The sequence below is a fragment of the Ursus americanus genome, chromosome X (genome assembly GCF_024610735.1).
Source record: "Ursus americanus isolate L20-20 chromosome X, mUrsAme1.1.p, whole genome shotgun sequence".
Classification (NCBI taxonomy): domain Eukaryota; kingdom Metazoa; phylum Chordata; class Mammalia; order Carnivora; family Ursidae; genus Ursus; species Ursus americanus.
Window position 1 is genome coordinate 102,710,204 of NC_142164.1, and position 16,633 is coordinate 102,726,836.

The window sequence follows — 16,633 nt, forward strand, 5'->3', positions numbered from 1 at the left end:
GAGGAGGGAAACGGCGCAGTGAAGACAACTTCACAGGTCCTCAGTGTAAGAACTGATGTCAAGTGGCAAAAGACAAAAATCAAAAAAAGATAGAAAGGGGTATAGCCGCAACTCCTTGAGAGCTGAGGACGCAGATCCTTCCTGGAGCTCTGACTGGCTACCTGGCACCAAGAGCTTGCAGGTCGGGGCTGGGGGAAGGGTGGGGGGGATAGACGGGGACTGGGCGGGACTGTGCACAAGCATGGAAGGCTCCCACTGTGGACTGAACTGGTCAGTAATAACATGAACGCTCTAAAGATGGGCCTCATGAGGCTACCAGCTTTGAAAATCATTTGTGAAAACTGGATTCATAAGGCAGCTGCAATTAGGATAAAGTTCGTGTTTAAGCAAGTCAAAATCTGCCCACTGTTTAATTTATAGTTATCTTAAATATGACCCCAGAACCAACAGAATCAGTGCGGTCCCCTCTGGGACCAGTGTTGAGATACCTGAGCAGGCATCAGGCTACCCCTGGGCAGGCTCCACCACCCTTCACTCAAGCGCTCTTCGGCTGAAATACAAGGTTCTGTCTGCTCTTATCTTTTTCATGTCCCTCATGAGGTGGCACTCGTTCCCTCTACTCCCGCTCAGCGCTGGGCCACCGGGAAATTTAAAACCAATGAAGTAAAGGGTAGCAATTAGCCTCCAGGCCAGGTTCTTGGTGATACTAACAGAAAAACTGGGAGATCTACTCTTTAAAGAAATGGTTCCACTCAGGAGTTTTTGGTGCTTATGTTGGGGGGGGGTGGCAGCCACTGGTCCAGGGGGATGCAGTGGGGAGAAGAGGGAGCATTAAGAAAATGAAGCTCCTGCAACTTCACATCCACATCTGCTTAGGGACCTCTGATACGGCTCTCTGAGCTAAGAACAAGGCAGCAGAGTGTGCAGCACAGTGGTGAGGAGCACAAGATGTGGAGTCACAGAGAGCTGGGTCCCCATCTGACCACAGCCAGCCACTTGAGAGCTATGCAACGAGACCAAGTTAGTTACTTCTCTAAGCCTTGGCTTCCTTCCTTGTAAAATGGAGTGAATACAACAGACCCTTATGAGGTTGGTGTGAAGATTAAATTAGATAACATATGCAAAGTACTTATTACAGTATCCGCCAGAGTAAGCACCCAAGACAGGGGCGAGAAAAAAGAAGGAAGCTAAAAACTACTGAGTACTTACACTCCCCTTCTCACAGCCGAGGATGTATAAACATCATCAAATACAACTCAACTATGAGAACACACTGTATGGCGATTTGGGTAGCAGATTTTATCTTCCTCATTATGTTTTGCTTAGGCAAATGTTAAAAATGAGTTTCCACTTCCAGAGCAGACAATGGTGCAGGGTAGAAGAGTCAGGGCTGGTAGGCAGGAGTTCAGAAAAATACTCACCAGGGCAGGATGACAAACATGTGACTTACTCATTCATCTGTCCAATCACAGCCCACACACGCATAGTGAGCACTAACTATGTACAAACCTTTTTTTTCCTTTTGAAATGTTATTCAACTTTTAGTTAGTTAACATATAGTGTAATATTGGTTTCAAGAGAAGAATTCAGTGATTCATCACAAACAGCACCCAGCGCTCATCACAAGTGCCCTCCTTAATACCCATTGCCCATTTAGCCCAGCCCCCACATCCCTCCCTCCATTAAGTTAAGCTCAGTTCTCTATCACTACGAGTCTCTTATGGTTTTCTTCCCTCTCTTTTTGTTCCTCCCCTTCCCATATTTTCATCTGTTTTGTTCCTTAAATTCCACATATGAGTAGAATCATATGGTATTTGTCTTTCTCTGGCTTATTTGGCCTAACACAATACACTCTAGCTCCATCCATGTTGTTGCAAATGGCAAGGTTTCATTCTTTTTGACAAAACTATGTACAAATCTTATGGACTGGAGGAGTGTGGACACGTGTATGCAGAAGCCTGGCAAGAGAGTGGGATGTGGCTGCTAACAGCACACACTGAGTACTCCCTCTGCTCCAGGCCTGTGCAGAGCATCACACATGTATCATCTATTGCTCCCTCAGAGCAACAGCAGTTTACGATTCCAGAAACCAAAGCTTAGATCAAGGTTAGAGGCTTGCAAAAGCCACAGAGCTTGTAGATAGCAGAACCAGCATGTAAGTCTAAGTCCCTATGAAGTCAAAGCCCATGTCTTAAGCCAGACACTTCAATGAGGGGGAGAATTTTCCATGAAGCACAGACAGAATGAGCAATGCCTTATGTAGGGGATCCCTAAGTATACCAATTAAGAAAGAAGGCTAGGAGCTCCAAAGTTAGAGTCTACCACTGCCAGAGTAAAAGACTATGTGAGATGTCAGTGCCATCTGGACTTTATAGATAGTGAGGCACCATCTAAAGACTTTATAAGGCAGTATTCTAAAAATATTCATCGTTGCATACAATGGGATAGAGTAGACATCTTAAATCAATGTAACTCTTTACATGCTGGTCATCTAGAAATGAAATCAGAGCAAGTAATGAAACACATTTCTAAGCACGAGACAACAATCTGGTGCGACAGCAAAAAGTCAAAAAATGCTGAGGTTTCAGGGTTGACCAGCACCTCTTGGGATGATGAGAAATTAGGAATCAGTTAATTCCTGGAAGGTAACAACATGCCTAGTTTTCAAAGAATTTAAAATAAATTGAGAGTAGGATATTCATAGGGAAATGAATACTAGAAATTAAAACTTTTAATTGTTAAAAAAGCTGTGTATTCTCACTTTATAGAAAAATACATTTAGAGACATCACAACACCATCGATCTCCTTATTACTAGAAGTTCACCAATGAAAGCTACAACAGTGTAAGCTCAGATACTGTAACTATGCCTAAAATCCCTTCATTCCTTCTCCTGCCTTCCCTCTCTTCCCTCGGCATTTACTGATTGAGTGCCTACTATGGAGCAGGCATGTGGCTATAGAGGTAGCAAGCACATGGGGTCCATAGTCTATGAAGGGAGATAGACAGTAACCAATCAATCACAAAAATAAATGCCCAACTATAAACAAAGAAGTGCTCGACACACACCACACCTATAAACAAGGATCACAACAGGTGAGGGAGGACTGTGGGTGCTGGTCGAGCCGGGTAAGAGGCTATGTGAGCTGGGGACACTTACCTAACCATGTTGCAATGAGGACAGCATCAATTCCGTCTATTGGCTCACAGATCCGAGCCACAACTGGGTGGATCTGCTGAGCCAGGTAGTACTGGGTGTCAATGGTTAAATTGTCCTGTTTCTGTAGCTGCTCAGGTGCATAGGCCCGCTGACTTGCAGTGAGGTTTGACCCATCCTACAAAAGGACATGGTACAGGTAAAGTTGTAGGAAATTCAGTCACACATACATGCTTGGCCAAAAAGATGGACAATAGGGGCGCCTGGGTGGCACAGCGGTTAAGCGTCTGCCTTCGGCTCAGGGCGTGATCCCGGCGTTATGGGATCGAGCCCCACATCAGGCTCCTCTGCTATGAGCCTGCTTCTTCCTCTCCCACTCCCCTTGCTTGTGTTCCCTCTCTCGCTGGCTGTCTCTATCTCTGTCAAATAAATAAATAAAATCTTTAAAAAAAAAAAGATGGACAATAATTCAAATTTTATATATTCAATTTCAAACACAAAGAAGTCCTTTCGACCTATTGGTGAGCATTTCACATGTATCTAAGAGGAGGAAGATCAAGGAAAACATGTCACCCACTGTCCAAGAATGTAAATCCAGCATGTGTTGTGTTCTATTTTTTGTTGAAACATGAAACCAACAAGACGGCATGACTAGATTAAATAATTCCACCTGCCATATCACAGAACCACACTGAGAAGACTTGCTAACTATTAGTCTAGTCAAAAAGGCCTTTTAGGAGTGATGAGAAAAAACATGTGTGGTCCTTTTATTATGTTAACACAATCCCTTCATGGAAGAATTCTTGTCATAATCTCATCTTTAAGCCCCCAGGGTGATATTTTCTATGAGAGCTTTATGTATCGAGAAGCAAATGAGCAAGGGGAAAAGAAAAGGGTATGAAACCCACATAGTAACTTATATACAAGATATAATAGGAGTAAAATTAATGAGCTATCTTGGTGGAGTGGCAACACTCTAGAAGCAAAATATTTGGCCACTGGAATGAAGGGCATGCCATTTTGCACTGTTTACATGGCTCTCCTCAAGGAAAGAAAGATGAGTTGGAGAGTATCTTTCAAAGGCTTCCTCTTAATAAAAATAAAAGTTGTATAATTCTATGTAATTGGTCCATATACAGCCCTGTGGGTGAGGTCACCATCACCTGTGAATCAAAAGAAGTCATCACACTACTGGACCAACACCCGACAACTCACTCCACTCCTCCTCTTTTCTACAACAACAGAATTTAATAATCAGACTAATCAATATTAACTATTCACAGTACTAAGCTGCTCTGCAAAACGGATAACATTAATCCTATTCTTTCATTCCTGCTACAATTAGCCCCTTTTCAGCTCAGCATCCAGCCCAAAGCAGAGGCTACTTGCACACCACTGTCTTCAGACTGGAGGCAGAGGCCTCTTTCTCTGGCAAGGCTCTTGATGGAAACAAACTGGGATGTTTATCAACTAGGCCCTACTTAGTCTAGGATAAAATGAAATACTTAGAAAGCAAACCTTGGATTAAAAGACTTGTCACGTGTTATATGTAACTAATGAATCACTGAACACTACAACAAAAACTAATGATATACTATACAGTGGCTAACTGAACATAATAAAATAAATAAATATTTAATGTAGATTAAAAAAAAAAAGACTTGCCAAGTAATTTTTTTCCCAGAGTTCACAACATGGTAAAAAAAATTAGGCAGAATTCATCAACTTTAATTGTTGCTCTTTGTGAAGTCTGAATTATTAGATGAGAGTAAGATGACAGCCAATGACAAAAAGAGGGTAAAAAATCCCTAGGCAATGACTTCATTAACACCTGAAACCTGATCAATTTACAGAATTGTATTTTTTTTTAAACTGGTCTGTCCTTAAGATTATAGCAATACTGAGGGGCGCTCAGTCAGTTGACCACTGGAATCTTGATTTTGACTCAGGTCATGATCTCAGGGTCAGGAGAAAGAGCCCTGCATTGGGCTCCACGCTTGGTGTACAGCCTGCTTGAGATTCTCTCTCTGACCCCCCCTCTAAAAAAAATAAAGATTATATAGCAATGTTAAGTTTACTACTTTTTAATGGTCAATAAAAATCAAATTTATACAGGGGCGCCTGAGTGGCTCACCTGGTTAAGCGTCTGCCTTTGGCTCAAGTCATGATCTCTGGGTCCTGGGATCGAGTCCCCCATCAGGCTCCCTGCTCAGTGGGGAGTCCTCTTCTCTCTCCCTCTGCCCCTCCCTCCAACTCATGCTTGCTTGCTCACTCTCTCTCAAATAAATAAAAGCTTTAAAAAAAAAACCAATTTTCTACAGGCAAATTTTTTTTTAAAGGCATGTGAGTTATTCTCTAATATATCATTAGAAGATGTTCTCACAGTAAGTTTTTAAAAAAGCAGTTGAAAATTTCTAAGCATGTCCTCAGTTAAGAAAATTTTTATTTTTTTTTTAAAGATTTTATTTATTTATTTGACAGAGATAGAGACAGCCAGCGAGAGAGGGAACACAAGCAGGGGGAGTGGGAGAGGAAGAAACAGGCTCATAGCGGAGGAGCCTGATGTGGGGCTTGATCCCAGGACGCTGGGATCACGCCCTAAGCCAAAGGCAGACGCTTAACCGCTGTGCCACCCAGGCGCCCCAAGAAAATTTTTACTTTAACCATATAAAGTACCAGTTTCAACACTGACCCAAACATATTTCTTATTGTATTTAAAAAATCTGAGCCCAAACATGACTAAATTAAAAAAGAATTTGTAAGACAGGTTTTGCTGTGTCGTGTTGTGTTGTGCTGGAAAAACATTCAGGCCATGGGGGCGCCTGGGTGTGATTCAGTTGTTAAGCGTCTGCCTTTGGCTTAGGTCATGATTCCAGCATCCTGGGATCAAGCCCCCCGTCAGGCTCCCTGAGCCTGCTTCTCCTCTCCCACTCCCCCTGCTTGTGTTCCCTCTCTCGCTGTCTCTCTGTCAAATAAATAATAAATAAAATCTTTAAAAAAACAAACAAACAAACATTCAGGCCGTGACATAAGATATATCCCTCACAGGCCTAATTCTCAAACCTAGCAAGATCCCATGGTATATGCAATAACGTGTGGTGTACACCTTTAAAACCAGATTAAGAAGCAATGTTGGTCTTCCTTGAAGTGCCTATGTAGTAATTCATGAACTTCACAAAGTACATACTTCACAGAGACAACCAGGTGCAGTCAATTCATTCAAAACTATGTCGTCATCTTTAGTAGGAAACTAACGGAAAAAAGTTATTTAAATGGGTGACAAGTGGGCCCCTTAAAACAATTATGTTAAAGGCATGCCTTACGGAAATTACGTCTAATGAAAGTTAGATAATTGAGGTTTAAAACAACTAACAAGTGGAAGTTGATTTAAGATCTTAGCAAATAATTGATGTAGGTTTTACAAGTCAATGGACTACAATATAAATCCGACACCAAAAACATTACTCTCTGAACTCATCTGCATTTATAGTCAGAATAAATTATCAGTAGACTACTACACCTCTAAATATAAATTTCAAACAAAACAGAACCTGTCTAGGAAACAGACTATTCGTGGAGCGCACCTTTGCTTAAAGCAGTATAGTTCTCTTCAAAGTGTATCATCATACATTTTCAAAAAGATATCTAAAAATATGGTTGTGTTAAGAAACAGAATAATTTGAGTGCTTAAAAGCAAAAGAGTTAGGGAGCTTTGATTCACAAACATGCTCAAAGTGGGCCTGACCCACTACTAGGGGACAGAGGCAAATTAAAGTCCTACGGCTTTTCTTGGGATACAATGAGAAACATAAACAAACAAACAAAAAAACATGAACTGTAGTTTTAATAAGCAAGTAAGTTAAGGCCCAGCACCAGTCGATGGGGAAAACGCTGAAAATATATTAAATTGGATTTACCATACTACATTAGCATCAGCATTTTAGAGCTTTTCTAGCTCGATAAGACCTGGGAAAAAGAAATCATAAGACCCAATATCTAGACATCAAGGAACATAACCTTGACTTTTAAATCTATCAATCATACTACCATACATCTCCATTTCAGATTTAGCCAAAACATAATTGTGACTGGATTTCATTATTAGATGTTATTTCATGGAACGTATAAAATTTTTGAAAGCTATATTGCCATCTGCTCCTGTCATTAATAATCTAAAAGCTTTTCCATGTATGTGAAGTCATAAGTGAAAAAAAACTAGCCTATTTACCAAAATCTTTATTTGCATAATATGAAAATTGTTTTTTTGAGATGAGACTTGTCAGAGGCAATATGCAAAGCACATTAAGGGCTTGAGCAAGTCAGACATTTATGGAAATATTTTCCTGCAGGAATTGGCTTTCTGTAACAGTTCTTAATCAAGGGTAACCCTAGGAGGGAGACAGAGTCAAGTGCTGATTCCTGTCCATGTACTTAAATCATTTGTTATGTACATCATCCACAGTACCGAGCAGATATTAGCAGATAATTTTTAAATTCTGAAAAGACTCTATGATTTAAAAACACACTCATTGTAGTTTGACAAAGATCAATCATAATGCAATGAAATTTAAGGCTTATCTAATTTTTTTTTACTGTAATAACAAAATGCAATAATTAATTAATTAAAAAGAAAGTCTTATAACACAGATGAACTATACCTTTTGGTAAGTATACCACACAATAGTAATTTTAAAGAATTTGGATAAAGGCTGTGACTTTTTTTTTTCTCCAAAAGGAAGAGATGAGACTTCTCCTTTGTTTCAACTGGAGTTAAGTGCTTTCAAAGAAAAAAACTGCTCTTGTGTCCTACCCTCTCTCCTCATCTCTATCAGAGGCATGCTACTCTCCAAAGAAACTGGTTAGTGGTTTAAACCTGTGTTCCAGAAAGGGTAGAGGTTCCTCCGAGGTGCCACATGGAAGAGGGAGAAGGCAAGGAGGTGGGTTCTAGGACCCCTCCGCTCAAAACACAACAAACAAACTGGTGAGATCATCTGCGCTTTCTTCCTCCTAAGGTATATTTTTGGGGTCTCACACCTTTCTCCCTATTATCAAGCACTTCATATATTTTTCAAGTAACTCTCTGAACATAAGCTAGGGAAAATGTATTTACTCTCTTATTCTAAGTATTCATAATGGAATCTGTGGCAAAAGGAATGATAATGGACTACTGCTGGACATATGACCAAACTTACATACATTTTCACTGAAGTTAATTTAGGGTTGAAACAGCACCTACTGTTGCGCATCTGTCAGACCAAAACAATTTCAGTGAACCAGGACAGTGGGTCTTAAGTGTTGTGAAAATTTTAATAAAATACGCCATACCTCTGACTAATGCTTCAAATGTTATAAAACCAACCAGACTAACCCATCTCTTTACAGCATCAATTATTTGGAAGACCATTAAATAAGACACTGTGGTGATATGAGTTTTACTTTGGGTTATGGGATCCAGGAGTCTTATTAATTGCTATAGTTTTACCTGACAGATGACATACGACACAGTATCTCCAGCTTTCACCTTTCTGCCTCCTTGAGAATTCATCCAGAGGGCAACATGTACATGAGGTAGGCTTTTTTTATCAGGGTAATCCTGGGGATCCTTTGTCAATGCCTAAAAGTGAAAAGGAGAGAAAAGCCCCAAACTTTAAAATAAAACCTTTCTCACACAGATATACACTAAACGCACCTTTTCTAGAATCCTATCTGCCACATAAACATAAAAAGGACAGAAGCTATATGCAGAAAACAGTGCCACAGTCTTTAGCCATTCCATCCTCAAGGCCCCTCCCTCCTTCATAATATAACTAATATATTACAACTAACTAATATAACCAGATGCAACTCTGGCAAAAAAGAAATAGAAGTTTATGGGCCATGGCACATAGTACTTACATATAAAAAAATTAAGACTATAAATTCAGTTTTCTATCAGGCCTTTAGTTTCTCTGAATGTCTGCAATTCCCTCGCTGAATTAAGTGGTTAGTAAGGACTGATGGAGATCGGCTACTCTGACTTAATGATCTATTTCTCAAAGGCTCTTCTAGCCTAAATAAACCTCAAAGGTACCAGAAATCGGTGGATTTATTTACACTTTCAATTTAAGCTCTACTAAGGCAGAAAGAACGAGTTTCTAAGAGAAAGTAAGCCCCATGAGAGCAGGAACCTGTCAGCCTTGCTTGCAGCGGCGTTCAGGGCTCAGAACAATTCTTGGCATAGAGTAGCAACCAAATGTTTGCAGAATTATTCCGCTCACTCTGCAATAATTCACTAAGTTCAAGCACTGTAAAGTACTGTGAGAGGAATAAGACAGTCACTGGTCCTAAGTCATCTGCTATCAGTAGATGATTCCTCATTCTGCAAATAAAAACTCTAAAATAAGCCACATGTAAAATAAAATAAAATAAAATAAAATAAAATAAAATAAAATAAAATAAAATAAATAAAATAAGCCACATGTACCATAAGGGAGATGTGAACAGTGTTAGGGAGAGAGTTTAGAGAAGCAAAGATCACTTCCATCTGGGAGCAGAAATCACAGGAGAAAAAAACTTGAGCTGGCATGTGAAGAAAAAGAGGATTTTAAGAAAAGGTGACAGGAGCAAGAACATTCTGGGCAGATAAAAGCAAAAGTTAAAAGCAAGAGGTAACACAAAATACAGTCCGTCAGCCTGAAATTCAGTATGCACAAAGCATAGGAGGGAGATATCTAGTTCTGTGGCGGGTTTCAAAAGACAAAAGGAAGGGCAGCGGACAGGGTGCTGCATGACCAGATCATCTCAACATGGTCTTGCAGATTCCTAGGGGTTCCGGATACCCTTTCAGAGAGTCGAGAGGTCAAAATTATTGTCCTAACAATACTGCTTGCACTGGTGATGCAGAAGCAATGGTAGGTAAAGGTTCTTATGCCTCATAAACACAAATCAGGGCAGCCACACTGAACGGTGCTACCACTTGTATTCTTTACCACCACACACTCAGACAGACACACACATACACACACACACACGCCAGTTTCACTAAAGAATGCCCTTCATGGAAGAGAAAACGTTATTAGTTTTTTAAGCTTCTGACCTTGAACAGAAGGCTAGTACTTTGTGTAACAAAATAAGAAGTACACACAAGGCATGTCTACTGTATACTGAAGAGGGAAGGTTGCTTGAGGAAAAGCACTTGTGCGACTGTTCTGAGTTGCAAGCTAAACTAGCTGCCTTGTTCACAGAACATAATTCTTCCTTGCAAGCATGACAGGCCAACTACTGCTATTAAAATGTGGGTCTCTGGCAGACAATTTCTCAAAGAAGAACGGGGTGAGCCTGCAACTTCAAGAGTAACAACTGGTAGTACATCTTGCCTATGATAAAATTCAACCTTTCAAGCACAAATTAGAATTTTGGAAAACTTATTTGCATGTGTGTGAGCCTGACAGCTTTTCAATAAAGACTTTTTTGATGATATAGGTAGGAATATTTTAAAATGCAATTTTTGATAATGTACAATGAAATGCATCAATATTTGGAAGATCTGTAAAACCCAGGAAATTATCCTTTCACAAATGACCAAAGCATTAAAATGCCATGCATGAGAAAAATATCTATTCCAAGTACAACACAGACCAACAGATTTTTCACGTGAGAGTACAGAAAGTTCACTGTTAAGGTTTCAGATGTCCACATTACAATAATTTTTATGAAAATGCTACTTAGATAATACTGGTGTAGAATCAAAGAAGAGGGGCGCCTGGGTGGCACAGCGGTTAAGCGTCTGCCTTCGGCTCAGGGCGTGATCCCAGCGTTATGGGATCGAGCCCCACATCAGGCTCTTCTGCTATGAGCCTGCTTCTTCCTCTCCCACTCCCCCTGCTTGTGTTCCCTCTCTCACTGGCTGTCTCTATCTCTGTCAAATAAATAAAATCTTTAAAAAAAAAAATCAAAGAAGAATACATACAACTATCCGAAAAGTCCTGAAATATTTTTCTCCAGTTATGTATCTGTGTGAAAATGGATTTTCTTCCTATACTTCAACCAAAACCACACATCACGACAGAATGGACACTCAAGTGGATATGAGAATCCAGATGTTTTCTACCAAACTAGACATTACAAAGATTTGCAAAATTACAAAATGATGCCATTCCTCCAGGTAATTTTTCATTGTTTTGAAATATATAATTTTCAAGGAAAAGTTATTTTTGTAATCACATACTGGGCTCATTGCTATTTTGAAACAAATGCATAAATGCTTTAAAAGTTTCTCAGTTTTAATTTCTAACAGTAAATATTAACACAGGCCACATAAACAAAAGCTCTTACAGTCCCCTCAATTATTTGAAGAGTGTGCAAGTGTCCTGAGACCAGGAAATGTGAGAACTGCTGGAGCAGAATAAAGCAGGTCCTCCAACAAGGCTGCATATACCCACATCATGTCCACTTTCTAAATCGTACACTCAAGTGCAGGAGAGTGCCTAGGAAATGCTCCCAAGTATCTGAATCTCCTCTAACCTGCATTATGCAGAGTCTTGATTGACTGGAACGGGTATTACTGCATAGAAATCTTAATCAATATAACTCTACTTAAAAAAACCATTATCTTCTTCAATTGACCATACTTCAGAGCAATATTAAGAAATTCTGAATTTCATGTGACATACTTTCCAATTAGATTGGGGCTATTTGGGGATCTTACAAGCTACTTTTAGAAGGCTTGATTTAAAAAAAAAAAAAAACAACAACCGCTTCCTGGTGTTTTAGGCTCAAGTTAACCAGGGCTATACAAATCAGCTGTGAAGTACTTTGTGTTACCTTATGAAAAATATCTACGCTAAGATTGCGGTAATTCAGAAAATCACACATGATGTTTTTCACTTGTTTTTAACAACAAGGGCTAAAATCTCTGGAAAGGCAAATCTCACCACTTTACCCCTCCATCCTAGGCTAGCCTCCTATTTTCAATCCCTCCCAAGATGACAAAAATATCCCTAACTACAGATATTCTGTCATAAGACCATCCACAACCAGTCACATACAAAGACTCTTCCATTCCACTTCCTTTGAAAGCAATGAAATGTAAAAATGAATTGCTCCCAAGTTTTAAACATTGCAAGTATTCAGACAAATGTTAATCAAGACACATCACCTTTGACATATACAGCTTGCTGTAAAAAGACTTAGGAATAAGTATGATATAGATAGTCCTTTCATCAGAATTCACTGCACTCCTGTCAACACTGCAGAAATCTGTTTTATTTTTAAAAAGTATTAAAATATGGGACAGTAAATATCTTTGAAAGACCATTTCCATCTTGTAAACATGGACCATGCTTTGCTTATTCAATTTTACATCCCAGAATGTAGCACTTGCACATAAGAGGTACTGCATGTTTGATGAATGGAAGAGTAGAAAAGCAAGTGAATTCTTTTAATATTCACTGAACAACTGTTATTTGCCAGCTACTACATCAAGTGAAATGGAGAATATAAAGACAGTAAGTCACAATTTTAGCTCTGCCACAGAAAATGAAGGCACAGCCCTAATCACATCAAGTATTACTATTATTGTTATGATAATAATGTCACTATAAATTGATAATTAGTGAAGCTGAATGATGGATACATGGGGATTCATAATACTATTCTCTACTTTTGTATGTAAGTTTAACAATTTTGATAGTAAAAATTTCAAAATAACAAGACTGCAGACCGTTCACAAGCACTCGGAGACCACCAGTGCATTGGCAACTCTGGTTTCTTTGCGTACTAGTCATACGGTGTCATCATTCCTATAAGATGACAGTGTGGGCGCACTGGCCTGGAGGACACACGCTCAGTGTTCTTTACCAATAATGTGGTCATGTTTTGATTCGGCCTTCCCAACTCCTGCCTGGAACCCCTTGTGAAAGAGGGCCCACATTTCTAAGGTAGATCGTGTCAGGGATACAATCTGCAAAATCGACGCAAAAATTGATCCAAGGAAGACTGAGGTCATAACTCTTACTAATGCACATTTCTCAGACGGACCAAACAAATTCGGAAAGGAAATCACTTTTTAGATGCCACAAGCGATGCCATGCCAACAGGTAAACACTGCATCGCTTCAAGTGAAGAGCTAGTGCCAAGGCACATGTTCTCTTACAATATTTACTTCTATTTTTTTGTACTTCCATGTAGAAACGAATGTCTTTTTTTGTGACATTAAAGACATCATGGTTAAGGTGTAGGAAACAAATGACTCACCTAAGAATAAATACTAATCCTAAGGATATGCACAGAAAATATTCATCTTCTCTAAAAACCAAAGAAATGCAAATTAAATGCAACCGTGAGACACTGTTTCATATCATAATGATAGCACTATTTTAATATCACCAGTGACATTATCACCAATGAACTATCACCAACATGAGCAAATCTGTGGTGAAACTGGCACACATATTTTGTTCTTATCAATGGGTATCACCCTTGTACAAAGCAATTTGGAAAGAGCCATATAGGTATTTGCATCTTTTGACTCAAGTAGTTCACTTTAAGGAACCTAAACTAAGAAAATAATTCATCCGAAAGCAAAAAGATAAAGAAAGATGTTCAATACAGTTATTTCCAGTATCCAAAATAATGTAAATAATCAAATAGAAATTTTAAATAAAGATATATCAGTGATACATAAAATTAATATGATCATTTTTAAGATAATATAGAAATGTGGAACAATCTGTGTCAAATAAAAACAGATTTCAAAATAATATATATTGTAATTGCTTCAATGTAAAAATATGTTTTCAAGAGTAAGGAACTGTGCAAAAATGACAAGCATCCCTTTAGCACAAGGGGTATCATGAATGAGTTTTAACTCTAAGTCTTCTATTTAATGTCATCATTAGACTCTATTTCATTAAAATTCCTTTTTTGTATCAGCTTTGACAACGAAACCTATTTATCACAAAATGGGTAAAATGGTATTCACAAAATTAGCTTCTGAACTTGTAAGGGTACTCTTTTTAAATGGGGGATAAAAGGAAATCTGCAACCTAACATCTTACATTACGCAGCACTTTGGAAACCAAGGTTTTATTTTTCAAATTAGGTAAGGAAAAATATTCCTCATTTTCAATAACTAAGACTGTCCATAAAGTCTAAATTACATAGCTGAAAAAGAAAATAAAAGCGCAAGTGCTCTGGCTATAAAGAAAATGCTATCGCCATCTTAATTCTAAAGAACAATGTCCAAAAAAAGCATTTTGATTACAGTACCTATAAGGATCACCTTCTGTGAAAGTCTCACACACACTTACACATGCACGCACACACACACACTGTCTCCATCTTTCTCTAAGCTTACAGACCTGTCTTCCCAAACAACTATAAGTGAGGAAGACTAGGGAGAAGGTAATACTCTCTAGTCCCCTAAGCATCAACTACATCACTCCACAGAATCTCTGGAAATGAGGCTTCTAGCAAGTAAGAGATGGAGAGAGAAGGCCCCTGTGGCTGACATGGCGGCACCACGGCTGGAAGAGGAAGAGTGGTATGCTAACGCTCCATTGGTGAGTTAGTTGTTAAGCAGTTTTCATCACCAGCTAGAATTTATTTCGACTGCAAGGATGAGGTGGTTCTTCAACTAGCTGAAGGAGGCAAAAAACACATGGCAGCAGCTGGGCTCAGCAATAAATGCTACATTTACCTTGTTAATTTCAAACTGGCTCACTGGGACACTGCCATTTAGCACATTTTCTCCAATTTCTATTAACCTCTTCTGAATGTTTTCCACTATAGTGTCTCGGCTTTGATCAGAAAGAATCTGGCCAATGACAAAGCTGCAAAGAAAGAGAGGGATTCATTTTTTAATATTATACTTTATTAATAAAGGAGAGAAAAGGAAGATAAATGCCATTAGATTAACATGTGGACAAGAGCTGTACTGAAAGCTAACATGAGGGTGAATGTCCAAAAGGCCGTTACTATTTGTTTTTTAACATTAACTCTACCAAAGGTTTACCAACCTTGGAATGTCAGGTTTGCCCTTAAACATACAGACCATTTTCTAATGCAGCAGCTAATGCTTCATACAAAATGTGGACAGAGAAAGGTATGTGTTCCATCCACAACTGTATATATCCAATTACAAAATTCACAAGCAGTTATACTCTACTCATAGGTTAAAATTTTAAAAGACAAAAATTTCACTTTCCCCATAAAGCACCAAGATACTAGCTCTGATATCACCAAACTGAGATGACCATTAGTTAGGTAAGCAGAAATACAGATCTTTATGCAAATTTTTTTAAACCCAAAGATTTCAAACTTCTCTTTCTTCAGCTTCATTATATTCCTCAGTGTTCTCCAACCTTATGCTATCCCTGAAAAACTTATTATTCTACCAGACCCCCTCAAAAAACAAGAGAAAAGAGAAATAGGAGTAAGGAAGCCAATATTTTATCCATTTCTGAGAAAATGCAGAGCGAGGGTTTGACAGCTGCATTATAATTTGTCAGAAAAAGAACCCTGACAAAAACATTTGTATAGCTTTAATTACTAATACATTTCTAACTCAGAGAAATTTACTTCTATTATGATGCATCTTTTCTTAGAAAACACAAAGCTGAAGAGAACACTCTAATCGACAGTCTATACAAAGTAGTTTCATCTTTGGGTACATTTGGGGGCAATGAAGCATTTCAAACTCCATTTCATAAAAGGCTAACAGTGACCTATAGTCGGATGATCAACTTTGCCTAATCAAGAATGGTTTTGCAGAAGCAACAATTGCTCAATCTCCCAACTTGAAAGCAAGAGGACTGGAAAACAAGTAAAAAGTGTGAATATTTGGCAATATTAAAATTAATTTAAATTTTGCTTTTTAAAAAAAAAGATTTTATTTATTTATTTGACAGACAGAGACAGTGAGAGAGGGAACACAAGCAAGGGGAGTGGGGGAGGGAGAAGCAGGCTTCCCGCCAAGCAGGGGCTCGATCCCAGGACCCCGGGATCATGACTTGAGCCAAAGGCAGCCACTTAACGGCTGAGCCACCCAGGCGCCCCTAAATTTTGCTTTAAAGAAAAAAAGAATTCTTCTATTTTCAGAATTGGGCAGGTTCATCGAACAGGAATATCTAAAAAGATGGTACATTAAATACCTAAGGATTCAGGCTTTTCTAAATGGATGCTTTAGAAATTAATGTGACCCTTTAAAAAAGGCCTTAGTATCACAATTTCCAGTCTCAGATGCAAAGCTAGGGGGATCAGCCATGACATTTATTATTTCTGAGGTACTTATGGTACTTGAGAACTAGCTCTTAAATTAACCTAAGATTAGTAAAAATCACGTATTTTTTCCTTTCTGCTAGAGATTCATAAGAATCTTTATACACAAATGATATGGATGGGAACAAAGTCTCAGTCTACGGTCCACTAAGAATCCCAGAATATTTAAGCCACAACATGGGAACACCTTAACAATTATGTTCCTGAAAAGGCTCTACAA

The 16,633-nt window shown here is 38.7% G+C and overlaps 1 protein-coding gene across 1 annotated transcript in view; it reads right to left on the reverse strand.

Annotated features, from left to right (window-relative positions):
- POLA1 (DNA polymerase alpha 1, catalytic subunit) overlaps positions 1-16,633 on the reverse strand; it is a 299,145-nt gene that overhangs the window by 162,089 nt on the left and 120,423 nt on the right. The window contains exons 30-32 of the mRNA XM_045779581.2: positions 14,834-14,966; positions 8,639-8,770; positions 3,160-3,334 (exon numbers count right to left, since the gene is read on the reverse strand). Of these exons, the coding sequence (XP_045635537.2) occupies positions 3,160-3,334; positions 8,639-8,770; positions 14,834-14,966 (440 nt within the window). The remainder of the gene's footprint in view (positions 1-3,159; positions 3,335-8,638; positions 8,771-14,833; positions 14,967-16,633) is intronic.